Genomic DNA, 26,585 nt, shown 5'->3' with positions numbered 1-26,585 from the left:
TAACACTTTTTAGATGAAAGTTGAATCTATCAGAAGAGATTATAACATGGTGGGCGAATTAATGTTCGAATTTTCTTTTGAAGATACTTATTTGTTTATTACCCGACAATGCTTCAATTGTTTCTAAAAGATGGTGTTTGTGGGAAAGGGGAACACTTGTTTGGTTAATTAATCAGAAAGATTTAGTGCATTCCTCAACATTTAGGCCACTTTTAGTTCAACCCTTTATTGTAAACCGTTCTACTTTAAATAAATCATATCCTTTCATTATAATTCTTTCCTTTTATTTTGGTCTTGTTCAGCTTAGCTTATTCCGAACTGTAGAGTGTTTTCTATGACGAAGTTCTGCTTCCGGCCTGGGGGTAAGTTCTTTAATTGTGTTATAGAAAAGTGGCGGGCCATTAAAGAAGGTATAACAACACTTTTATTCTCGTTGTCGGCATTTTTGTTTTTATATGTGCCACTGTTGGTGTTTTACTAATAATGGAAACTCTAAGTACTTCCTTGCTTGCTTTGAGACTTCACTGGTGGAGTTCCAGAACAAATTCTACGAAGGTAGATGGCTACAAGTTCTTCCCGTTTTGATTAACATGATGAGGATGAGGTGTAAGTTTAGAAATGCTAGATGATTTCCTTCCAGATAGAAACACGACAGCTAACTTGTCGTGTATGTGAAACTATCCTACATGCTTAAAATCTGGCCCTGCGCAATGGAAAATCTATCTTCCTTGCTTAAAGAAAGACAATTATTTCCAGGAATTGTTTTGATCCGTTAATTCTTGCTGTTTCCAGACCACATTAACATGTCAAATTACTGTAATGTGGCAACCTTAATAATGGGGACACAAATTCATTACATTCAGGTTACATGCAATAACTATCGATTACAGTGGGTAATATTTTGAAGCTAGACAAGCTAGCACAGAGAGTTGCAGAATAAAGTAAATCATAAACATGGTCTTAGTAGTTTCCTCCTTCATAACATTACATCATCCAAATTATTTACATACGCACTATACTGGTGCCTGCTACGACGTTTAGGCATCCATATTTAGTTGTTAGAACTCTGTATATGTATAGCAGCTACAGTTGAGACCATGGAGTCCACCCCACATACATTGTGACCTCGACATATCTTGTAATATCCGTTTTCTCCCCAGCTCTCCCCCCATGAATTCTTTATGATCCAGAAAGGCTTTTCCTTAAACCGAATTGGAGCATAAGCACCAGCACCATAGCCTACCAGAAGAACTCCATGATCCAGGTGCTTGCCGCAGATGTATGGGCATGAGACGCCACCAATATATGTCTGCATAAAAACTGCATTGATACCAACTGTACCACGAAAAGCAAAAGTCAGTGTTTCCTAATCAACAATTCAACATATCTGATTCTTTGGGGGACGATCTAACATACCTGCAAGAGGACCATTCTTCACCAGATTAGCAGCAATTTGTTCTTCGTCAAGGGAAACAACGCTGAAATTAGCTACAGATGCTGCGATTTTGCTCTTATCAAATTTGCAGGGGCCACGGTCTCTTCCGGTGTAAGGATAGTCCTTTTCTTGCATTAGTCCACCAGCCTTCATTGAGTACTCGAATGCAGTGGTCATCAATCCACCGTTACAACCAGAGTCACATGCTCCACGCTCTTCCGGGTCACACTAAGAAAGTTGTAGGCAAAAAATTAATGCACGCTGCTTTTGCAAAACCCAAACCAGTTCACAGAGGTGGTTATTTTTACTTTTTAGCATCTACCTATCTATCAAATTCTCAAAAAGATTCCACTGATCGGAGCATCATGTTTCAATATATCACAACTTCGATCAAATCAAGTGATATGCAAGTGCATGAAGGACATATTAGCAAAAGGAAGAGACAATACTTTCTATAAATATAAAAGACTAACCTCATGATCACAATCCACGAGTTGTTGCTCGCTGAGGCTCACGAGCTCACCGGTCGAAAGAAAATGAGCACCTTCCAGCGCTCCCACGGCGCTAAACGACCAACACGATCCGCAAGAACCTTGATTCTTGACGCCAGTAACGGCTCCATGGTCGCGCCAATCGAAATCGCTAGGGAGGTCGTTGGTCGGCAGGATCGGAGCCTTCTGAGCGTCGGAGGGAAGACGAAGCGGCTTCAAACCCAGAAACTGGCGGCGAAACTCCGCCGGAGTGAGATCGGAGAACTTCGTGACGCCGTGGACGGCGGAGGGATCAAGCTTCTGGTGCGACTTCGCTCGGAGCAAGTTATTCTTGAAGATGCGGAAGCGGTGGTCGTGCTCCTCCTGCGTGGCGTAGGTCCTGCCGAACTTCGCCTTGAAGGCGGAGAAGTGGTGCTCGGCGTTGAGCAGGTGCTCCTCCGCGTCCGGCACCACTTGACGGATCAGAAGGTCATCTTCACCGTCGATCCGTTCGGCGATGGCTAAGGTGGCGGAGAAAAGGAGGAGACTGAAGAGGAAGAAGAGTGAGGGAGTAGCCATTGGAAGAAGAAAAAGCTGAGAAAGAGCAATGGATATGTTGATCTTTGGGGGAATCTTTATGCACGCTTCCCAGATTATTGTAAACGATGTAACCAATGCGATGTCCACACGTGTTTCTCTATTATTGAGGTTAGATAAAGCATCTTCTTAGCCCATGTTTCAGGCCCACTTATCCTCTTGGCCGGATATTTTCACATTAATTTTCCTCAAATATGAATTAAAACTGATATTATTATTTTATGAAATAAACCTCACAAAAATTGCCTCTATTTTTTTTTTTATCTCAACTCTTATGTTAGGCTGACTCTAATAAATGCGTTGAATCGTGATTCTTAACGGGAAAATCTAATTATAATTTTGAGAACCTAAAATTTAGTTGAAAACCCTTTTTGTTTAGTTTAACTTTTCTCAATAAAGACACAAGAATAAAAAGGGGTTTACAATTTTAAAAAAGTACCAAAAAAATATTTTATTTTCTTGCTTGATAATTTATTATGTCCTACTAAAAGTTAAAAATAAAAATAAAAATGATTTTTGGACCTATCCAACACTCGATTTATCGATACGAAATTATTTTTGTTTAACGAGTGGTTTATAATTTTGACGTTGTGAATTCAATTGTATTAAATATCCGAAAATCTAGTTTTGTCATTTATAATAATTTGGTTAACTTAAATAGGACGCCTCTTTTATCGAATATATCCGCCGTCTTTAAAAAATTTAATTAAATTACAATATTTAAACCTCCATGGTTTGGGCCAATGAAATATAACTTCTTTAACAAGTTACATGTTTTCGTTTTTATTCAACTAGTTGCAATTTTTTTTCCACCCTTTTTATTTTGTAGATATTTATTAGTGGAAGATGTTTTTTTTTTATCTTTCTTTAAAATGTCTCCATCAAAAAAGTGTTATGAAATAATGATTGTCCATTGATTTGATATATTTACTCATATGATTACTCTTTATGGTAAATATTTGTATTAACTAAGTTGATTTGTTTCCTTTAGGGATTATCTATTGTATCTATAAATAGGACTCTTCCTATCAATAATAATACACTCATGAGTTGCTTTCCATATTCTCTCATTCTCTATTCTCTCTTGTTTCTTCTCTTCTCTATTATCTGTCAGTCATTCTTTATGTTATTCGCTTTATTTCATAACACGTTATCAGCACGATGCTCCAACCAATTGAGGACTAGTGGAAGCTTTTTCTCTATAACGACAGTGTTATGCGTGTCTCAATCCAGGCTCTTTCTAATCCTTTCTCAAATTATAATTTTAGCTTATATTCTTCCTCTTGTGATAAGAATTATTTAACTTTATCAATTTTCATCTTCGTCTTATTATTTTTATTTTTATTTTGACGGTGATTATTATTATTAATATAATTATTTTATGTGCTAGTTCTAAACACACGAAATGTTGCAAAATTTGGATTTGTGACCCTTGATATTACAAGGAAGAATTCCTTATATTGGATTTTAAATGTTGAAATATATTTAGATGCAATGGATATTGGGATACCATTAAATATAGAAATAAAGCATCTAAGCAACATGACAAAAATATTGTGAAAAGAGATTTCACAAATATTGTGAATTTATTTCATGCCTATGTATGGTTGGCTGGACAAAGCAATAAAGCTTTTGATGAAAAATCATGAGATCCGTCTAATATGCTCCATTCCCAGAAGTGAATACAGCAATCAATATTATGAATTTATTTCATGCCTTTGTATGGTTGAACAAAGCAATGAGCTTTTGACCTCAAGAAAATCATGAAACCTGTCCAAATTGGTTCTGCTTCATTCCCATAAGTGAATGCAGCAACATTTTATTTATATTTTCATGATCGTGATCATGATCATGATCTTGAGTTTGGACATGGTTATAAAGAAAATTTCAAATACACATTTTGTCACCAGAAGTGGCATAATAATGTGAAAAAAAAAAGAAAAGGAAAATGTGAAAATATTGACAAAAAGATGAAAGTATATATTATCATTACGGTGGTAAAGGCCATTTGAGTTGTACTTATTGTACACCAAAGCATCTTACAAATAATGAGAAGAACATAGAAACACAATTTGTTTATGAAGATAGTGATTCTGATTATGGCCATATGGATGCTACTCATCTTGATATTGTTATTTTCTTTGCTAAAGCAAATGGAAGCATTGATCACCTCATTGATTATGAGAGTGTTAAAAAAAAATCTCATATTGATATTTACGTTTATATGAAAAACGAATGTTTGCACTAGTACCAAAATAATATGCCTTATTGATAGTGCAACAACTTATACAATTCTCAAGAGTAATAAATTTTTTTTCTTGTTTGATAATGTGAGACATCGATGTTAGTATTATTTATAGTACTACAAATATATTTGAAGACTCTAAAAGAGCTACTATACTTCTACCAAGAAGTTGAATAGAAACTTATTAAGTTTCAATGATATTTGTCTAAATGGATATTATATTGAGACAAACAATGAAAAAGATATGAAATATCTTTATATCTCTATGATTGAGTTGAAAAAGAAAGTGTATTGGAGAAATTATCAACATTCTCTTATAGTTTGTAGTACAAGTTTATTAGTACAATTTAAATGCATATCATGGTAAACCAGAAGTTTACAAATCAAAATGATTGTCTTGTTTGACATGATCAGTTATTATGATGCGAAAAAAAAGGGGTTGAAAAACTCATGTGAACACGTTTCAAGCGTGGTAGACCTATTGGTCCCAAAGATAAAAACTCTTGAATGAGAAAGGGGGCTAATATGCAAAATAACCTAATAAAAAAGGTTGAAATCCCAAAAGATTCATTTTACATAATTAATGATTCAGTTCCAAAAGAACCTCAGGTACCTGAAATGGTTGAAAATGATGAGATCTCAATAAATTATGTCATGAATCATATAATATGAAACCAAAATGAAGTTAACATTGACGAAACTTTTACTTATAACATAGCGATGAATGTTATGAATGACAATGAGGATCAATAAGCAATGATCATTGAAGATTGTCGACAAAGAAAAGATTGGCCAAAATGAAAATATGCAAAGAAGCATAATTATATTTGTTTGCTAAACGAAAGGTTTTTGGACGTATAGTTCGCACTCCTGAAGTTGTGAAACCCATTGGGTACATATGGATTTTTGCGCAAAAATCAAATTAAAAATGATGAAATTGTTAGATACAAAGCATAATTGGTTGCTCAAGGTTGTTCACAAAATCTTGTATTGATTAGTGAAGAAAAAAACATGTTCACTAGTATTGGATGCAACAACATTGCAATATTCGATTATTCTAGTTGCACAACAAGGTTTGCATTTACATCTAATGGATGATGTTACAACCTATTCGTACGGTTCTTTTGAGAATCATATTTATATGAAAATTCCTGAAGGATTTTATGTGCCCAACAAGACAAATTCTAAAGAGGGTTATTCAATAAAATTGAACATGCTCTTTTTTTGATTAAAGCAAGGATGTGTGTGGTATAACCATCTTATTGAGTTCTTATTAAAATAAGGATATGAAAATGATCCTTTTTGTCCTTGTATTTATATGGAAATATTAGAAAATCAATTTTTCATAATTATTGTTTATGTAGATGACATAAACATCATTGAAACTACTAATGAGCTCACAAGGAAATTGAAAGAATTTGAGATGAATGATCTTTGAAGGGCAAAGTCTTGTTTGAAATTAGAAATTGAGTATTTAAATAAAAGTATTTTTATACATCAAGAGGCTTATATGATTAAGGTGCTTAAAATGTTCTAAATGGACAAGTCATGTCCATTATGCACTCCAATAGTTGTGAGGTCGTTAGATGTTGATAAAGACTCTTCTTAGACCTCAAGAAAATGATGAAGATCTTCTTGGTCTAGAAGCACCATATCTTAGTGTCATAGAAACACTAATGTATCTTGCTAATTATACTCAATCTAATATTGCATTTGCTATAAATTTGTTAAGCAAGATATAGTTCTTCAACTACAAGAAGAAAATGGTTTGGAGTAAAACATATACTTCGTTACTTTAAGGGTACTACGAATATGAGCTTATTCCATCCAAATGATTCAGATTCGGACCAATGGGTTATGGATATGCATGTTATTGTACATATTCTTACAATGTCACAATGGTTGATCACAAACAAGATGTTTGTTCACATGTGATAGCACAATGGTTTCATGAAGGTATATGAAACAAACCATAGTAGCAACATCGTCTAATCATACAAAATTACGAGGAAAGTTGTGAATATGTTTGGTTAAGGTTTATAATTCAACATGTGCAAGAAACTTGTGACTATCCCCGAGAAAGATGGAATCAACAACCATATATGAAGACAATAGTGTATTGTTCAATTGAAAGGATGATATAGATATCCAAAAATTCGTTCATCTGAAAATATGACAAGTCTATTTGTAAAGTTTTTGCCAAGAAAAACTTTTGAGCAAATGACTCACAAATTCGAACTTTGTCACCTTAATGATGTAAGTTTACATGAGGGGGAGAAATATAAGATGTGATGAATAATATTGTATTAAAGAATACAGAATGTTGTACCCTTTTTCCTTCACTACGTTTTTTTATCCTAAAGGGTTTTTCCTAGTAAGGTTTTAACGAGGCACATTCTTTATCAATGGACACTTAAGGGGGAGTGTTATGAATTAATGATTGTCCATTGATTTGATATATTTACTCATATGATTCATTACTCTTTATGGTAAATATTTGTATTAACTAAGTTGATTTGTTTCCTTAATGTTATATTTTATATAATAAAATTATATAAAATTATTATTCTCTATATAATTATTATTATTATGGATTAGCATTAATAATAAATTAAGTTATTCGTTAATATTAATTATTATATGGGTAATATATATATATATATATATATATATATATATATATATATATATATATATATATATATAATTTTGGGTATTCTGATAAACGATCTGTGATGGGGTTGGATTGTTTAATAAACGGTCTGTGATGGGCTTGAATAATCAGATACATTTTGAGAGGTCCCTGGTCTCTGCTGACGGGATATAAAACTGATACCCATTAGTCAGTTTTAATGTAACAACGTAAAATACTCTTACGTTTAAAAATATCCATCAGAAAGAGAACAATAACATCTCATACTACGTGCTTCCATGGATCCTTCATTAGTTCCAGGTACACAATTTTTAACTCATACTTGAATATATTGTATTATTGTATCTTATGTATATATTTTTTTTCTATCAATTGGTATCAGAGCCTATTAAGATACAAAATATAATTATTCATTATTCTTTTGGAAAGTGTATCATGATATTGGAAATTTAATAGAGGGGATTAGTTCCTGTTTAAAACCCTCAGTTAAAGAATAATAAATCTAATGGAAGAGAATTAGTTGCGTACCAGTACACTTGTCGTGTGAATATCAAAACTAAATAAATTTACCGGGAACTCCTCGCGAACCACGTAGCTTCCATTCTGATAGTGATTTAGAAGAAAAGGAAGAAATGGAGTAGAAGTGTAGAAGCATTATCATTCATCACAGTGGAAGATGCCGACACGTTGTGAAATATGCTGCGAGATAATGATCGCGACCTTGCTTCCACCAATCGGAGTTTGCTTTCGCCACGGTTGTTGCAGCGTTGAATTCATCATCTGTTCATCGCACTGTTTCATCGGCAGTTTTGATGGCTTTTTTTTCGCACCTCAATGGCCACTTTTCGGTTACGTTTTGAATTTTTCAAAGCATAATGGCCACGTGCACACTATGGCTAACAACAGGACACCTTAAAAAATTAAATAATAATAAAATTAAATTAATAATAATAAAATTAAATTAATAATAATAAAATAAATAAATAAATAAAAATTAAATTAATAATAATAACGATTATTATTATTATTATTATTATTATTGTTATTATTATTATTATTATTATTATTATTATTTCATGCATTATATAATTTATTATATTTTTTGTTAAGCATGATATAATTTTATATAATTGTTAACTCACCTATCGTGGGTACACTTGTATGAAATTTTATGGAAATGATATAATTTAAATATTTTTTTAAATTAATTTGATATTACATTAATATTAATTATACCATATCGGTATTTTATTATTAATGTATTTTATTTTTCTTGATACAATTTATTATTAATGTATTTTATGTGAATTATTTGTCTTGTACCTTATCGGTATTAGATTTCTTTTGGCATGAAATGTTCATTGTATTTTATTATATTTTATATTTTGTTTTATTTCTTATTTATTATGATTCGGGACCCTTAGGCGGGATCATAGTGAATGAGAAATAATTTGATATCATAGGCATATTTTGCTGTGTATTCAGAAACATTTATTTTGTTTATTTACACAATAAGTGTGTATTAAATGTTTCTTTGTTATTATGATACCAGCTTCTTTGCCTATGCCATTGACTTCGGTCAAAACTTTAAATGGGACAAATTTTGAGGACTGGAAAGAATCTTTGGATTTGTATCTAGCAATTACCAACATGGATTTTTCCTTGAGAGAAGCAGAACCTTCAGCTCTTACGCCTGAGTCCACTATTGTCCAGAGAGCTTCTCGTGAAAAATGGGAACACTCGAACAGGGTGTGCCTAATGGTGATGAGATATACCATGGAGAAGTCTATTCGACAGAGCATTCTGGATAATGACAATGCTAAGGATTTTATGAGATTAGTTGGTGAGAAGTTTAAGACTTTTGATAAAGCTCAAAAGGGTCAATATCTGTCACTTCTTGAGAAGACCAAATATGATGGTGTCAGTGGTGTTCGTGAGCATATGATGAAGCTTGTGCACTATTATAACAAACTCAAATCTCTAAAGGTAGATCTTGGTGATAGTTACTTGGTTTGGCAGGTTATGGAATCTCTTCCTTCTCAGTTTGATGTGTTGAAGACTTCTTACAACACTCAAAAGGAGGAATGGACAATTGATGAAATGATAGCTATTATTTCTCAAGAGGAAGCATCGATTAAAAAGACCAAGTCTCATAGTGTGCAGTTTACAGCTACTAATTCAAGCACTAAACCTGTGAAAAAGGGCTTCAAAGGTAAATCTCGTCCTGAAAAAGGGAACACAGGGAAAGCACCAGCGGTTTTGGAGCCTAAGAAGAAGTACTTCAAGGGGAATTGTGCCTATTGTAAGAAATTTGGACACAAGATAGCTGATTGTTATATTCTTAAGAAGAAGAATGCTGATAAGGAAGGGGTTCACAAGTCTGAGAAAACCAAGTGATGTCGAGTCCAAGATTATCATGGGAGATGGAGCTAGAGCACTAGTTGAAGACATAGGAGTAGTTTCTTTAAATTTACCTTCTGGACATGTTTTGTTATTAAAAGACGTTGTTTATGTACCTTCTATGAGAAGAAATTTGATTTCAGTTTCAATTTTGGACAAATGTGGCTACACTTTTGAATTTGGCAATGGTAAACTTGTTGTTTATTTCAATTCAATTATTGTTGGCTCAGGAGTTTTATATGATGGACTTTACATGCTGAATCTGAATGATATGTCTGTTAATTCTGTTATTGGACATAAGCGTAGTAGAGTTGATGAAAATTCCTCTATGTTGTGGCATAGACGTCTGGGACATATTTCTAGACCTCGAATTGAGAGGTTGATTAAAGAGGGTATTTTGCATGATTTGGATTTTTCTGATTTTGATACTTATGTTGATTGTGTTAAGGGCAAGCTTACCGCAAAAGTAAGAAATACAGGAGCAAACAGGAGTGATAATGTGTTGGAGCTTATTCATACTGATATATGTGGACCTATCACACCCACTTCCATGGGTGGATATAGGTATTTTATTACGTTTATAGACGATTATTCCCGTTTTGGCTGGATAGATCTCCTACAGGAAAAATCAAGTTCTTTGGATGCTTTTAAGTCTTTTAAAGCTGCTATTGAGTTGAAAACAGGAAAGAAGATAAAATGTGTAAGGTCTGACAGAGGTGGAGAGTATTATGGCAGATATGATGAGACTGGAAGAAATCCTGGACCTTTCGCTAGATTTCTTGACGAATGTGGTATTGAAGCTCAGTATACTATGCCTGGTACTCCTCAGCAAAATGGAGTTGCAGAAAGGAGGAATCGCACTCTTTTAGAGATGGTGAGATGTATGTTGAGTCATTCCTCCTTACCGGATTTCCTTTGGGGAGATGCTTTAAGGACTGCTGTGTATATTCTTAATCAAGTACCTAGCAAGTCTGTTTCAAAGACTCCTTATGAACTCATGTCTGGGAAGAAGCCAAGTTTGAGACATTTCCATGTGTGGGGCTGTAAAGCGGAGGTGAGGCCTTATAATCCTCAGTTAAAAAAACTTGATCTCAAGACTGTCAGTGGGTTCTTTATTGGTTATTGTGTGGGTTCTCGTGGTAGCAGGTTTTATTGTCCTTCTCACTCTATGCGGGTTATTGAGTCTGACCGTGCGGTATTCTTTGAGGATAATTTCTGTTTGTTAGAGAGAAAGTTTTGGATTATCAAACTCGGATTGAGCATACTGCTACAGAAAATATGTTAGCAGACCCACTAACTAAAGGCTTATCTGTTGGAGTTTTTCAAAATCATGTAACTCATATGGGTGTGGTTAAGTCTTTTGATGTATTGGGTTAGTGGGAGTCTGAGATTTACACTCTATATTATTATGGTTTTCATGAGATGTAAATTTGTCAATGACGTCAGTTTCATTACATCTTTTCTCTTTCTACATAGAGAATTTATGAACCATTTTGGGATCACATATTTATTATGTTTGTTTTTATTCTATATATTATCCATCATTTAAGAAATCTAAGCATATGGTAAGTATCCCTATCGGATATTATCTTTGTGATTTATGTTTATATTTCTTAATTGGTATTTGTACTTATGTTGCAATTGATATAATTAATTTATTTATTAATGTTATCCAAGTGGGAGAATGTTATATTTTATATAATAAAATTATATAAAATTATTATTCTCTATATAATTATTATTATTATGGATTAGCATTAATAATAAATTAAGTTATTCGTTAATATTAATTATTATATGGGTAATATATATATATATATATATATATATATATATATATATATATATATAATTTTGGGTATTCTGATAAACGATCTGTGATGGGGTTGGATTGTTTAATAAACGGTCTGTGATGGGCTTGAATAATCAGATACATTTTGAGAGGTCCCTGGTTTCTGCTGACGGGATATAAAACTGATACCCATTAGTCAGTTTTAATGTAACAACGTAAAATACTCTTACGTTTAAAAATATCCATCAGAAAGAGAACAATAACATCTCATACCACGTGCTTCCATGGATCCTTCATTAGTTCCAGGTACACAATTTTTAACTCATACTTGAATATATTGTATTATTGTATCTTATGTATATATTTTTTTTCTATCACTTTATGGATTACATATTGTATCTATAAATAGGACTCTTCCTATCAATAATAATACACTCATGAGTTGCTTACTCCATATTCTCTCATTCTTTATTCTCTCTTGTTTCTTCTCTTCTCTATTATCTGTCGTCAGTCATTCTCTATGTTATTCGCTTTATTTCATAGCGGTACGAATATTTTTTACCCCAAAATTTGGAGATTAGAAGCATCATTAAATATTAATTGAGACGTCTAATATTTAATAAGAATGAAATAACCGTCTCCGTCATGGTTTTAATGTATTTTTTTAAATGATAGATGATTAAACTAAGTTAAACTATATTTCTTTTATTTTTAGTCCCTAAACAGTAATATAATTTTGATTTCATCCTTGATATAAATGTTAATTGTGTTAAGTTTTCATACTTAAAAAAATATATGATTGCAATTTTTTTTAAATTGTTTTTTGGCATAACAAAATCATTTTAATATTTTAAGATGATGACATCAAAAATATTTGTATGGGCCAATACGTCAGATTGGAATGATTTTATTTTTGGCCCAATAAGAGGCTATACTAACATTCAGCCCAATAGCGTTATATGAGCTGAATAAACTGTAGTATTGTATTTGGCCCAAGAAGAGGCTATAATAAGATTCAGCGGGGGGTTTCTCCCTATACCTTTAAAGAGAGTTCTACTGCACTTCTAAAAGAATTTAAATTTTTTATAATACCCTTCTAAACTTTTTGGACTATTAAGTAGTAAAAATTAAAAAAAATTTCCCGGTAAAAATTTTAACCGGTTTTCGAAATTCGGTAAAATTCTTAACTTAGTAATATGTTACAACAAAACAACAACTTAGTAATATTAATTTAATTGAAAATAAATCTTTTATGCAAAAAAAATTAAAAAAATTAAATTAGGAGAATTCTGTTAAACCACTTAACCGAACTTCAAATGTCGGTTCACAATTTCAAATCCGTTTGACACTATTTACCGGATTTCGAAAGCTGATTAAAGATTTTACCGGATTTCGAAAGCCGGTTAAGGATTTTACTGGTTAAGAATTTTATCGGGTTTTGAAAGCCGGTTAAGATTTTTTTTTAACTTTTACCGCTTAATAGTCAAAGGATTCAGAAGGGTATTATAAAAAATTTAAATTTTTTGGAAGTGTAATAGAACTCTTTGGAGGTGTCGAGAGAAACTCCCGATTCAGCGCAATAATGTTACGTATAAGCCCAGTAAATCTATAGTATCGTATTTGGCCCAAGAAGAGGCTATGTAAATGCTAAAGTTTTCAATACGAGGGGTTGAGCTCGAGGTCAAATATAATTGACTTGGGGCGGTGTCGGTTTTGCAGAGACGAGCGTGGTTTTCGTTGGTGCGTGGAGGAAGCAGAGAGATGGATGAGGAGAATGGTTACAGTGGGAGTAGCAGCTCCAATTTGGAGACTTTGAAGGCGGAGAGATCTGTGTGGTTAATGAAATGCCCTTTGGTGGTGGCTAAGTCATGGCAGACTCATCCTCCTTCTCAACCTCTTGCTAAGGTCGTGCTCTCCCTCGATCCTCTCCACCCTGAAGAAGATCCCTCTGCAGTTCAGGTTCTCCATCTTCTTCTTTTTTACGCCCTTAGTTCTATCCAATTCTGCTCTTGTTACCGGAAATATCGACACATATTCGATGCTCTTTAAATTAATTGTCAAAATCTTATGCGGTTTGCAATTTCGGAAAAATGCAATGAATAGCAACTACTTTAACTTTTCTACTACGTTGTGGTTGACCAATAAACGACCGCAAGGTGTGCTTGACACTGCAGAGTCGTGGAATTGACTTGATGGGGAAGGTCATCAAATGGAAATCGATTTGTTTTTTGAATCCTTTAGACACGAGTTCTATCTATGCTACCAAGGTTTTTAATTTTGGTCGGGGTTTTGATTTTGCTGTGATCCTTTATATGATGGCAATCCTTGAATTGTGGTCGAGAAGAACTCATATTGGTGTTGTGGCCGCAATTGTGATTGCGAATGTTTTTTCATTGAATGTTTCCACGGTAGTTGGTTTCCCCTTATAGTAGTGTGAATTGGTTTGGTTGCTCCACTTTGTGGTTCATTTGCCTACCAATTCCTGGAAAATGATGTATGGAGCTTGGCTAGACGAAGCATGATGGTGGAGTGAGCATTTGAGGCAGGTAATGGGTGGAGCTTTGACATGAGGTTGGTGGGCTCACATACTTCATGTAGAACTTGAGCTTGACCAATCCCAAGCACATTTGCTCAATTTCACCAGAAAATAATTTTTCCTGCGTTTCTGCTTGATTTGGGGGAGTGGGGCGTATAACTTATCCGCTTGTAAACTAGGAGTTTCACCACAAACATGCCCTAGTGTAGCAACCAAGTATACCCCTTACATACCATATATTTAATGTAGTAATATATCATGCACCTGTATCATCAAAGACTTCTGCTATTGGGTAACTGTGGTGTATACTTAAAAATCTACACCTTTGAGTGGGTGTACTTTGATTTTTTTGATAATAGCGGACAATTTTTTCCTAATTAAGTTACCTATTTTAAATATTCTAAGTAAGGGACGGAGTAGAGCATTTAATTAAAATGAATCTATTCATTGTTGAGGTATTCCAAATGTGGTTATGACTTGCAAATTCGTTTAATTTTTCTTAATGACGAGTTCCACCACATGACATTATTGATTGTGCAAGATGAAAAAATATTCTGCTTCTAAATTTTTGACAGTACAGGCAATAATTTCTGATTAATATTTGTTGCTTGTCTTCATGTGAGATATTAATTTTATAGCTCCTTAACTATGACAGTTTACAATGGAGATGGCTGGCTCTGAAGCTGTGAATATGCCAAAAACTTATTCATTGAATATGTTTAAGGACTTTGTTCCTATGTGTGTCTTCTCTGAGACTAGCCAAGGTGAGAATCGTAATCTCAGCTTTATACCGTTTTGTAGTTTTTTATTAATCATTCGCAAGTAATGTTTTATATCAGTAGTAGTTTTTTTCTCATCAGTAGTAAGTACTGTTTTTATAACAACTTTTGTGTTTTAATTGCAAGACATGATGTGTTTCAACTTTTGGACCATCAGTTTTAACTTTTATATCTTTGCACTAGATATTTAAATATTGTCAAACGTCTAGTTTCAAATAAAAACATATTAATTGAGATGATGGTTTTTTATTTCAACAACTGTTAGTTTAGCCTTTTTTTTAACATAAAATCTATGTACATGATAGGCAAATTTGTTATTGTTTTTCAAATACAAATATTTAATATCGGAGTATATACTATAAATTCTAATGTGTAATAATTATAATAGCAGAATATTTATTTTGAATATTAATATTATTCTATTATAACATATTTTAACAGAATTCATGCTCCTAGATTTATTTTTTCGGTTACTGATCATGAATATGTGCTTAAATTTGTTTTCTTAGTTTGTGAATGTGAGGGGATGTTTTATTATTAATCTTCAATACACGGTTCAATTAGGAACCCTCTGATTCATTATTTGAATCCTGATTCAACTACCATTTATAAGTTCATTTTTTTACTTCTTTGATTTGTTTTTTATTTCACTTTCATCAAATCTGGGATTGTTTGAAAACTTATAATAAAATTACTTCTCTTACTAAGGTCTTTCTTCAAGGATTCTCACAATACAAATTGTTATAGCTTTGTACCTGGTCCCCTTGAAAGTTCAGTTCCAGCTCTACCACTGCAGGATGCTGCTTATTAGTACTTTTTTGTTATCATTTTGTTGATAATTTACAATAACTTTGATATTTAGTGTCGAAAGGGTTTAATATAAACTAAGGAGTATCTCTTGTTTCATGTGGGGTTTCTTTAGAGTCTAGATAGCATTTAGGGTAAACATAGATTAACAGAGGAAGTGTTGAGTAAATTTAAGTAGTTACTGTAGTTTAAAAGGGAAACTTGTCATTTCCATTATCTAAGGAGATTATAATCATAATCAAAACATTAGTGCCAAATAGTGCTGCTTACATGGCAATCCTATAGAATGTTAAAGATAGGCAGTTCCTCCAGTTCTATTATTTGGCTTGGCAGTCCTACCCTGATCTTGCGAAAGTGGATCATTGAGTGTGAGTGTGATTGCAATTACTTGTTGTACAAAAGCACAAGTAAAAGTGACACCATTGTCTCTTTACATTTGCAGCCGCTTTGTTGCAATTAACTATGTCAAGTACCGTACATCATTAAAAAATAACTATTTTGTGTGGCATAATTGTGGCTTAATGCGATTTCAAGCTATTATGATTGTCTTTGAGATAAATTATTAATATTGAATATGTCTTATGTTTACAATACTTCTTGATTGTTTAGCATCTTATAAGTGTGTTAGAAGTTGATTGTTCAGTATTCGTTATTTGGTGTAGCGGCTGAATTGGTCTGTTACATCACCATAGCGGCTGAATTGGAGTTGGCTGTTGAATCAGCATTCAAGATCGATTGCTACGATTAAATTAAGAAATTATGTCACCGCTCTCTGCCTTGTAAAATGACTTAAATTGAACAGATAGGGATATGCATCCACCAACCCAGATTGACTACTATAATGGAATTAAGAAATTAAGACACTTTCAACTAACGGGGCTCAAATTTAATGGATTGGAGTAAATATGAATTTGGGTAGACCATGTTGTAAGCAAACCCACCGGTTGGGGACTGAAAGGAGGTGAAAATCTCTTCACATACGGGGATGATGACTATTATAAATGGAGTTAAGAAACCCACCAGATTGACTATAGTAAATAATTTGCTTTATCATGACATGGCAAGTGGTAACTGTGAATTGTGATATATTTAATAATTTAAAATGGATGAAATAATACTTCTATATACAGAGTATTTTCTCCCTGGTTGTCACATTTAAGCTTAGCTTCCTTGTGTTAAGTAACGGCTTTTATATTTTACTTTAGGTGGCAAGGTTGCAATGGAAGGGAAAGTAGAACATAAGTTTGATATGAAGCCCCACGGTGAAAACATTGAAGAGTATGGTAAATTGTGCCGTGAGAGGACAAACAGATCTATGATTAAAAATCGACAAATACAGGTATTTTGTTCATGTGTATTATTTAATTATCCCTTAACATTTCTTGCTTTCTGTCTGATTAAATAATTGATTCTCTTTCTCTGGTTCCCTCGACTCAATTGGAAGGTTATTGATAATGATCGCGGAGTTCTAATGAGGCCAATGCCTGGAATGATTGGTCTAGTTTCATCCAATTCCAAGGTACATAATGTACACAAAATACAATCTCTTGGACATGTTGGTGACATACTTCTAATTGACTCTATCTATCATTTTTTGCCCGCATGAAATTTCTGGCCAGTGTGGAAGTTTTACGTTAGTAATTAGAACAACCAAGTTTCTCCTCTTTAAAAGTATTATGATATAGTGGCAGTCATAAATGTTAAACAATATATATTAGATAACTAGACCATAGATTCATGTAATCTCGATGAAAATTCACTGGAGTATAGATAAAATTTGTTTCAAGGAGAAAGTTTGGTCCCTCAAATTTGTGTATGCATTGAATAATAATTCTGAGGTTTTTTAATTACTCTTATGAAACTCTCACAGGACAAGAAAAAGACGCAGCCAATTAAACAATCTGACACAAAGAGAACAAGAAGAGATCGGGGAGAGCTGGAGGATATAATGTTCAAGCTCTTTGAAAGACAGCCTAACTGGGCCCTGAAACAGCTTGTCCAAGAGACTGATCAACCCGCCGTATGCTTTTCTGTTCTCTTTTCAGTTCCTAACTTGGTGTTGTCGTTGTAGCGCGTGCACGCACACACTGCGCCCCCTTTTCTTTTGCAGCAATATTTGAAAGCTCCTGAATGATTTACTTTTTCTTTTGCAGCAATTCTTGAAAGAGATTCTGAACGAACTGTGTGTTTATAATAAAAGAGGTGCCAATCAAGGAACTTATGAGCTGAAGCCTGAGTACAAGAAATCCGTTGAAGATACGAGTGCTGAATGACTGTTTTGTTCTTTACAGTTTATTATTCTAACTCCATAAACGAAATTTGGTATCTTTCTTTTCGCTGATAAGAGTCATGTTTAGGGTAAATAGGGTGATCAAAGAAAGAAGCAAACTGTGTATCTGAAGTGTGAAGGATACTTAGTTAATGTTTTTTTTTTTTTTATCGATAAATTGTCAAATGAGCAGTTGTATACCTTCAAAAACGAATTTAGTAACCCAAAAAAAATTAAATGTTGCCTGGTTAGTGTATAATTTCTCTCCCTCGAGTTCTACTTTTTATAAAATTGAAGTCTTAAATTTAGTATACATTAGAGGTGATGTTATATTAAACATTCTATATTTTAGCGAGGTAATTTATCTATTGTGAGTGAAAAATTTATTAGGTAAGCCACTACATATTATGATTATTTCAGATAATTGAGTATTTATTCCCCACAATGATTTTTATCAAAAGAAAAGATACATCATGTGATGTATGGAATACTTTGATTTCTTTAATGAAAAGGTTTTAAAAATCTTGGTCCCCTTTCATTGAAATGCTAGTGTAATTTTATGCTAAGTCTGTACCAGTTTAAGATGATGGGCTCTTCAATTATTGAAAATGTGTGTGCCACATATTTGACCAAAGATTGCCGATAAAAATGAAAAAGAAAATCATATTCGACTAAAGTGAAACTTTAAGAATCGTGGAATCAAACCCACTTCGTTGTACTGTACAACTGTTCAATTTGGCCTACACAAGAAAAAAACTAAGAATATTCTAAATAGAATAAAGAAAAAAGAATGCTTCCATCCAATTATTCATTTATGGTTCGGTTGAAAATTTGATTAGAAAATTAAGTGCCATTGGAGGTTAGAACAGTATATGTACAGCTACACGATGAGGATTTCATATCCCTTTCTGATTTTTCTCTATGCAGATTTAGACTGCTATTTGGCATCTTTCTAGTTTAAAGTAAGGTTGAATTTGATGGAATTCATTCAGTTATTGCATATGACTACTAACACGTGTTTTTGAACTCATGACATTTTCCAAAATTTTACAATGAAATGTGTAACCAGGGCTGAATTCATTTTGAAAATAATAAAAATGTAAGTTCTACGGTGTATTTTAATTTTAATAGTACTACTTATTTTTAATAAATTATTTGTTTAGAATCTTGTTAATTTTTAATTGTTAAGCAACCTCAAGAGTGACTTTTATTCTCCATTCCCTTATACATTATATCTTTAAAAAAATAAAATAAGTATCAATTACTTTTTTTAATTGTAAAATTTAAATATCATTAGAATGAAATTTCAACATATTTATATTTATTATGGAGTCTTAATATATATAAAAAAAATCATTTTTTATCTACTAAAAAAATTGAAGACACCGTAATCACTTCAAATAAATGAGTTTATTGATTAGACACTATTAGTGTGAAATAGAATTTAGGCTATAACTAACCAAATATATTGTTTGTATAAACTTTAAAATAATTGGGTTAAAAGTCAACAAACTTACCCTACATTATAAAAAAATAACAATAATAATTTCATTTCACAGTCAATTCATAGTCTATTTTCTATATTTTTATTTGTTTAGAGTGTTATATGTTTTTAATTAAAGACAAACCACAATAATTAAAAAGGAACATAAACAGACATGATATTTTTCATTTCAAATGATGGTGTGATAGCTTACTTTACACGAGATTTGGTTTCTCTAGTGCAGATATAACTCCATAACACCCAATTTCAATTTCTGTGACCCTAATATAAATTGTATACATAGTTTGTCACAATTAAAATTGTGTAGAATCATTCACAAATCAGAGACAAGAAAGAATTTACAGATGAAATTGTGTAACTTTATTCACACATTAGCAAAGGGATAAGTTAGTACACTTTTCTACTTATTAAAGTATATGTGTGCAAAATTACTTAAATGAACTCAGACTGTTTAAGTACACATTTCTAGAAGTACTTTTAGAACAAAATATTTTTACGACTGACTTAAGTTAATTTATGTATAACTTAAAAAGAAGTTTGTATAGAAAATAATTTAGTTAATTTGTGTACAATGTAATTCCAACTTGTCAAAAAACTTTTTTTTAATATTAACGTGTCCTTATCTTCGTTGTAAAAAAAATTAATTAATTAATATTGTAGACATTTATAAAATTGAGAGAATAATCTTTTTTTTTCATTTTATCAATAATAAATAAGAAAATACTATATAAGAGATGTTTCAACTCATAAAAAGTATTAATATATATTAGTTAATTAATATTGTAAAAATATGAAATTAATATTAATTAATATTGTAAAAATATGAAATTTTTAAATATTTTATTCTTCCTAACAAAACATGTTATACAGATAAAACCATTCTTGTTAGACAAAAACTATAAAATGATGTATCTTATAACTTCTTCGTTGGATAATAACCTCATTAATAATGTTTAGCTTGATTCATGTGTGCATGCCATGCCATGATTGAGCATGTTGATTAGATAAGTGAGGTTTGCATGGTTGCTGTGAGAAGTTTGGCCTTAGGTGGTATCTGGTGTGAAACGCATACATATTATTAGAATGCATGATGATGATGAAGTGGAATTTTGAATGTGTGAAAGAGGATTTGGTCACCCCACCATGGATGTTATTGAATCGTGGAAAATCAACTAGGAATCTTTTTTGTCAGCTTTGAAGATTTTGGAGCAAACTTTCTTCACTCCTCAAAGATTCCATTACCATCTTCCCATCACAGTGAAGCCAAAGATCAAGTTCCTGTAGACCTAGCTTAGCAACCTTGCATGGTGAGTGTGGGTTTCACTGTCCCACCAAACATATTAATGGAATTTCATGACTTTAATCTCTCACTCCCATGCACGTGGGAAACCTAATAAACGAAGAGAGAGAGACAGAGACAGAGAAGAGAAGAGAGAAGAACCGTTTTCGATTGGAGAATGTCGTTTTAGAACAATGTTGTCAATGGTCCCTGTCCTACCCATTCATGAAATTCTTTGCATGCATCAATAAATATCCTCTGATATCACTCATCATGTATTCATTGAAACCCTGACAAAACTAGGAAGATATTTTAGTTATAATACCAGAGGTAAGGAAGAAAATAAAGACAAGTGTAAAGATGAAACTTGATATAAGACACACAAACACTATGGATTTTGGTGCATGATTAGGGTTTGGATTTTGGAGTGATGAAACTATTACCATAAACTTATCTACTTCTGCTAATGCTGCTATCAAACATGCAACAAAAATGTATTGTTTAGTCTAAGTAGTGGAACTAGACATTTTTAAGTTTCAATCTTTATAATGATGGAATACTGGAATTTATAATTTATCTGTTTTATTTTTTCTTGGATACGAATAACTGTGATTTTTTTTCATCGAAGTTCTTAAATATTTCAAAATAATGTTAGATTTATAGTAAACTTATAGTTGGAGTCTCATATTTAAATAATATATAGTTGAAATTTTATGGATAATTAATGTATTAGTTTTTTTAATAAATTTGTAAGAAACATGAGTTTATTATAAATTCTAATGATGATTGATAAATAGCACACCAACAAAGGTAATAAATTTATTCACAAAATCGATTTGCACCGTCAAAAAATTATATTTCATGTGAGTTTTGATTTGAATTTTTTTAGAAAATATTTATAAATTTTGTTATAAAAATATTTGCAGAAAATTATCGTCAAATTTTAAAGAAAAAATATTTTATATAAAATATTTTTCATTACAGATTTTGTAAGAAGTATTTACAAATTTTATAATTTTATAAAAAATAATTTTCTACAAAAAATTAACTATCAATTAATATTCTTAAATAAAATAACATAAAAAGTCTCCCTTTTTACGAATATTTTTAACATATTTATAAAAAAAATTCATATAATATGAAATTTTTTAACGAGTTATCATGAATGAATAACAATACAATGATTTAAAGGACTAATGTTTACTGCAACGTCAATCAGAAACTTCAAATTAGTGTATTTTTAATTTATTGTTTTCGTTTCAACATCATCGGTTGCCACATTTCTAGGCATCCATTGGTTAGAAACTCTTTTATCTCTAAATAATAAAAAAAAAATGTACTTTTAATATGCTTGTTCGAACTTCAGTAAAACTATCTATAAACAAAAAGTTTGAACTTAATACCAAGTGAGAGTACAGCACCATTGACTCAACAATCTTAGATATATAAAAGATAAAGTATCATTTCCCTTACTTTAAATGTATTTTGAAACTAATTAATAAAAAAGTTAATTTACTAATTTTACAATTGCTCTCTCTCATTATCTATATACTAATAATAGTTGGGTTTGAAGCCATTATCGAAAGCAGTTAATAGATCGGGAAAAAGTGAGATTTGAAAAAAAAAAAAGTGGGTTTTGTCATATTGAGATGGAAGAATGTGATTTCAACTCTTGCCGTAATCATCACGAAAGATTGTATGGTCAAAAAGGCGTAGTTTGAAATAATTAGCACCAAAACACATCACATAACACTTTTTTTTTTTTTAAGTTACGGGCTTATTACACAAACAACTTAATTTCAAATGCTTATGTGGAAGTCCTATCTAATCAGATTCATAAATATCAAATTAAATTTTCAGGCGAGTAATTATAAAATTTTAAGGATATTTGAAATTTAAATTCTGTTGATTTCATTTTTTGAATATTTTATTATACAAGTTACTTTATAATTTATTTATTTTAGTTTAAATATTATAATTTAATTTTTATTACAAAAAAACTAAAATGTCAATAATAATGATCAAAGAATAAATATTAACTAATTTTAAATATTTAATAATTCAAATTAATATGGAATTATTTAAAAATAAATAATTAACATTTTTTTACATTAATGCTATTCCATGGAAAAGAGATGATACAGACAAAAAAAAAAAGTAGGAAAGGAAGTTAATACCCAGACGAGACAAAAGAAAACAAAAACAGAGGAATACTAAAGAAAAAGGCGAAAATATATATATATATATATATATATATATATATATATATATAATAATATATAAAGGGGATTCCCTTTTTGTGTCCACATTTTAAAATATAATTTTACTCTTTAAATATAATAATTTATTAAATTTTTAAAAATTAACCGTTACTTTTATATTTTTTTATAAATTCGGCTATTTCTGCTTTTTCTCTTCTTCTTTATTTATCAATGATTATTCTTTCATCTGTTCTAACATATTTCACTTTATTTTTAATAAATATAATTTTAGTTTATATAACAACTTAATAATATTACAATATTATCACCTACTAATATAATATCACGCATATTTAAAAAATATATACACACAGCGTGTCTGTGTTTATGCTAGTATATTATGTATATATATAATTATAAAAATTAAAATTTGGAGTCTAAGTTTTTATTTTTTTTAGTTTTGAAATCAAATTATTATTTATCATCATGTATTTATATTATCTGTAAAAGTAATTAAATTCTTATAATAGATTTTAGGTCCAATTGTAAAATGATGTTATATTGTAAATTAATTTTATTTATAATTGAGATTTCAAAATATTTTACCGGTGGGATGTATATGCGGAAAACTAAATATATTTGTTGATCATAAAAAAAATAGATCAAATGGATAATAAATTTTATTGAAATATATTCTAAAAATTCTGATATCATTTTAAGATCCTAAATTTCAAATATAATTCAATCCTTAATGATTACTAAAACAAGGTTTACATTCATTTTTAATTAATTTGGAGTTTTCAACCAAAGTAATTGAAGAAAAAATAATTAATATTTACTTTCTTAACATACACATTTGTTTGATTTAAAAATGTTAAAGTTTTTTTTTATTATAATAAAAATTAAATATATTTTTAGTTTCTAAATAAATATAAAATTAGAATTTATTTATATTCTAAAAATGAATGAATATAATATCTTTAATTTAATAATATTAGTTTTTTAAGTTTGTTAAATGATATTTTTTGATTAATATTAAAATTAAAACGTGTCAATATATATAACTTAAATGTCTATCTTAGATTTATTTGATATGTTAAAAATATGTAAATTGGTCGAATAAAAAAAATTATTTATTTATTTATAAAGTTTGAGATATAAAATATATTAAAATTCATCACGTTAATAAATTTCAAATTCATGTCAGAAATTCGAATACAATTTAGGAACAAATTGATTCGACTTATTTTTTTCTCCATTACTTGTTATGGTGTTCTTACGGTGTTTCACAAGTAAATTACATATAACTTGAGTTGTTTATAGAAATATATCTTATATGTTCCAAACCCATTTCAGTGATTGATGTGAATTATACGCTTTGTTAAACAAAACGTGAATTAAGACACAGAAGTGTTTATAAATACGGATTACCTTTATTCGAGTTTTAAACGATGTTGAAATTGTGGACAATATTTTAATTAAAATTGGATTATATGTATAATAATAATAAATAAATAATGTTGGTAGTGTGAAAAGAGTAAGAATGAAAGTGAGAGGCACGGTGTTCCTGATGAAGATGGCTTAACCTTTTCGCGCAAAACTCCAAAACTAAAAAGCAATTAAGAAAATAACGTCGATTTTTTTTAGTAGCTGTCAATGAATTGTGATTTAAAAATGCACCATCCAAACACATGTTGTGGGGATGGATATTTTCGAGGTAATGGTATTTCAATTAGATTCTAACGGTAGAAAATCATTTTATTATAACTGAATTAAACCTTATTAATTTAAATTGCGCACAATGGGTTCGGTTTGATTAGAGTCATACTTGGAAATTAAAAAAACAAATTAAGAAAATCATGTTTTTCTTCTTCTAGTATTCTAAGACAAATTCATCACTCTTTCTTTTTCATATAAATAAATTCATCCTTTTAAAACAGTTCGCGTTTGATTTTTAAACACCATTTCTTAAATAATGGAATGGAAAGTTTGATTGAACAAGGGGGTCTCGGCTGCAGATTGCTTTGTTTTTTGTTTTATTTTTTTTACTTAAAAATACATGTGAACGAAATGTAGAAGTATATGATTCAATTTAATTCGGTATTTGATATTTTAAAACACTGTAATTTTCTTTTTGTAATTTGGTTTAAATTAATTTTGAAATTTTAATTATATAATTTTTATTGGTAAATGCATTTATTTTTTTATCTTTTCTATTTAATGAGCATGATCTTATATCATAGTGAATAATTTTACTCCATGGTAGCTATACTATAATTAAAAAATAAAAAATAAAACTCTTTTTCGAAAAAATCCTTATTTTTGTTGTCTACAGTACTAATTGATAATTTTTATCTTTTAATATCTCTTTATGTTTAAGTTGGACTCCTATAATATAGGGTTGATAGTAAAAATAAAGTAAAGAGACACTAATATATAAATGTGAAAAATGCCAAAAGAAATGTAAAGATAATTAATTCTGATGTATATATTTTCAAAATAATATATTATCGTTGTATATACAACTTTTATTAGATACTTTTAAATTAATAAACTCTTAGTAAAAATGATATAAGTCAAATATCAAAATTTTGAGCTATTAAATGAGTTTTTCATTTTAATCGGTTTAATAAAATCAAATATGGCGTTGAGGACATCGAACTCGAGTCACCATGTTACAGGCGAAATCACTTACCACTATACTACAACGGTCAGGGCGAAACGTTTTCTTCAGTTAGTAAAATAATTATAATAAGTATAGAAGAGAAAAAAACGCCGTTGCCGGGGATCGAACCCGGGTCACCCGCGTGACAGGCGGGAATACTCACCACTATACTACAACGACCATGTTATTGAATATTCTTCAGTTAATATAATAATTATAAAAATTGTATTTATTGAATAAAAAATGCAACTCGCCGTTGCCGGGGATCGAACCCGGGTCACCCGCGTGACAGGCGGGAATACTTACCACTATACTACAACGACTGACACATTAAATATTCTTTAGTTCAATATTTAGCACTAAAATCTTAACTACCAATCCTACGCCGCAAAAGACAACTCCACAGTAAAAATATCTACAAATTATTTTAAATATAAAATAATTTTATTTTATGAGTAAACTAATTGTTGTAAATATAACTTATATAAATAAAAAATAAATAAATAATTTTCTACAAAATGAATTATACACAAGTTAATTTCGATTTATAGGAAAACTTTTTTTCTTTTTAAAATGACTAAACCTATATATAAAAACATTTAGAGACTAAAAATGTTAAACAAATTAAGGGTTAAAAGCCATTTTTCCTAAAACTTTAGAAAATAAATATATTTAACGTTAAACTGTTTCTAAAAGTTTTCAGAGTTTTGAATTAGTTAAATGAAAATCTATATTTAAAAATAATTGAATTCCTTAATTATTCCTTTATCCAGTATAACTTTGAATCAGTACAAATTAAAATTAAAGTTTTAATTAGTAAAGATAGAGGCAGATAAATTCCTATTTAAACCCTTTCAATCAAACTCAGTTAAATGTCTCAAATCCAATCATTCATATTAAACTCAACGGTTCATCAAAGTAAAACACCAAAGGATTTCAATGGTGATAATCTT

The 26,585-nt window shown here is 30.6% G+C and overlaps 3 protein-coding genes and 2 non-coding genes across 5 annotated transcripts; 2 read left to right on the top strand and 3 right to left on the bottom strand.

The window, feature by feature from the left end:
* Nucleotides 1-817: 817 nt before the first annotated feature.
* Nucleotides 818-2,535, bottom strand: LOC114163210 (cysteine proteinase 15A-like). The gene is made up of 3 exons (XM_028047376.1): nt 1,909-2,535; nt 1,417-1,663; nt 818-1,335 (listed from the first exon to the last, which is right to left on the bottom strand). The coding sequence occupies exons 1-3, from the start codon at nt 2,482-2,484 to the stop codon at nt 1,052-1,054; spliced, it is 1,107 nt and encodes a 368-aa protein (XP_027903177.1). The 5' UTR covers nt 2,485-2,535; the 3' UTR covers nt 818-1,051.
* A 6,407-nt stretch (nt 2,536-8,942) lies between these two features.
* On the top strand, nt 8,943-9,797 carry LOC114163735. Its single transcript, XM_028048029.1, has one exon. The coding sequence runs from the start codon at nt 8,943-8,945 to the stop codon at nt 9,795-9,797; it is 855 nt and encodes a 284-aa protein (XP_027903830.1).
* A 3,451-nt stretch (nt 9,798-13,248) lies between these two features.
* On the top strand, nt 13,249-18,242 carry LOC114164857 (transcription initiation factor IIF subunit beta). Its single transcript, XM_028049628.1, has 6 exons — nt 13,249-13,551; nt 14,784-14,892; nt 16,920-17,053; nt 17,159-17,233; nt 17,585-17,734; nt 17,868-18,242. The coding sequence occupies exons 1-6, from the start codon at nt 13,354-13,356 to the stop codon at nt 17,985-17,987; spliced, it is 786 nt and encodes a 261-aa protein (XP_027905429.1). The 5' UTR covers nt 13,249-13,353; the 3' UTR covers nt 17,988-18,242.
* Nucleotides 18,243-25,740: 7,498 nt separating this feature from the next.
* TRNAD-GUC lies at nt 25,741-25,812 on the bottom strand. The gene has a single exon. It is a non-coding gene; the product is annotated as a tRNA-Asp (tRNA).
* A 71-nt stretch (nt 25,813-25,883) lies between these two features.
* Nucleotides 25,884-25,955, bottom strand: TRNAD-GUC. The gene has a single exon. It is a non-coding gene; the product is annotated as a tRNA-Asp (tRNA).
* Between the last annotated feature and the right edge of the window lie 630 nt (nt 25,956-26,585).

Source organism: Vigna unguiculata, chromosome 9, assembly GCF_004118075.2.
Source record: "Vigna unguiculata cultivar IT97K-499-35 chromosome 9, ASM411807v1, whole genome shotgun sequence".
In the NCBI taxonomy this organism is placed as follows: domain Eukaryota; kingdom Viridiplantae; phylum Streptophyta; class Magnoliopsida; order Fabales; family Fabaceae; genus Vigna; species Vigna unguiculata.
Note: the sequence above shows the minus strand (reverse complement) of the source record. Positions and strands in the feature narration are given on the sequence as shown.

Excerpts from the sequence above, each read along its gene's own strand:
- LOC114163210 (XM_028047376.1), bottom strand. The coding sequence starts at position 2,484 with ATGGCTACTCCCTCACTCTTCTTCCTCTTCAGTCTCCTCCTTTTCTCC. Across the intron at positions 1,664-1,908 it reads TCGTGGATTGTGATCATGAG|TGTGACCCGGAAGAGCGTGG; the intron begins GTTAGTCTTTTA and ends CAACTTTCTTAG. Across the intron at positions 1,336-1,416 it reads GAAGAATGGTCCTCTTGCAG|TTGGTATCAATGCAGTTTTT; the intron begins GTATGTTAGATC and ends TTCGTGGTACAG.
- LOC114164857 (XM_028049628.1), top strand. The coding sequence starts at position 13,354 with ATGGATGAGGAGAATGGTTACAGTGGGAGTAGCAGCTCCAATTTGGAG. Across the intron at positions 13,552-14,783 it reads AAGATCCCTCTGCAGTTCAG|TTTACAATGGAGATGGCTGG; the intron begins GTTCTCCATCTT and ends TAACTATGACAG. Across the intron at positions 17,054-17,158 it reads TTAAAAATCGACAAATACAG|GTTATTGATAATGATCGCGG; the intron begins GTATTTTGTTCA and ends CTCAATTGGAAG.
- LOC114163735 (XM_028048029.1), top strand. The coding sequence starts at position 8,943 with ATGATACCAGCTTCTTTGCCTATGCCATTGACTTCGGTCAAAACTTTA.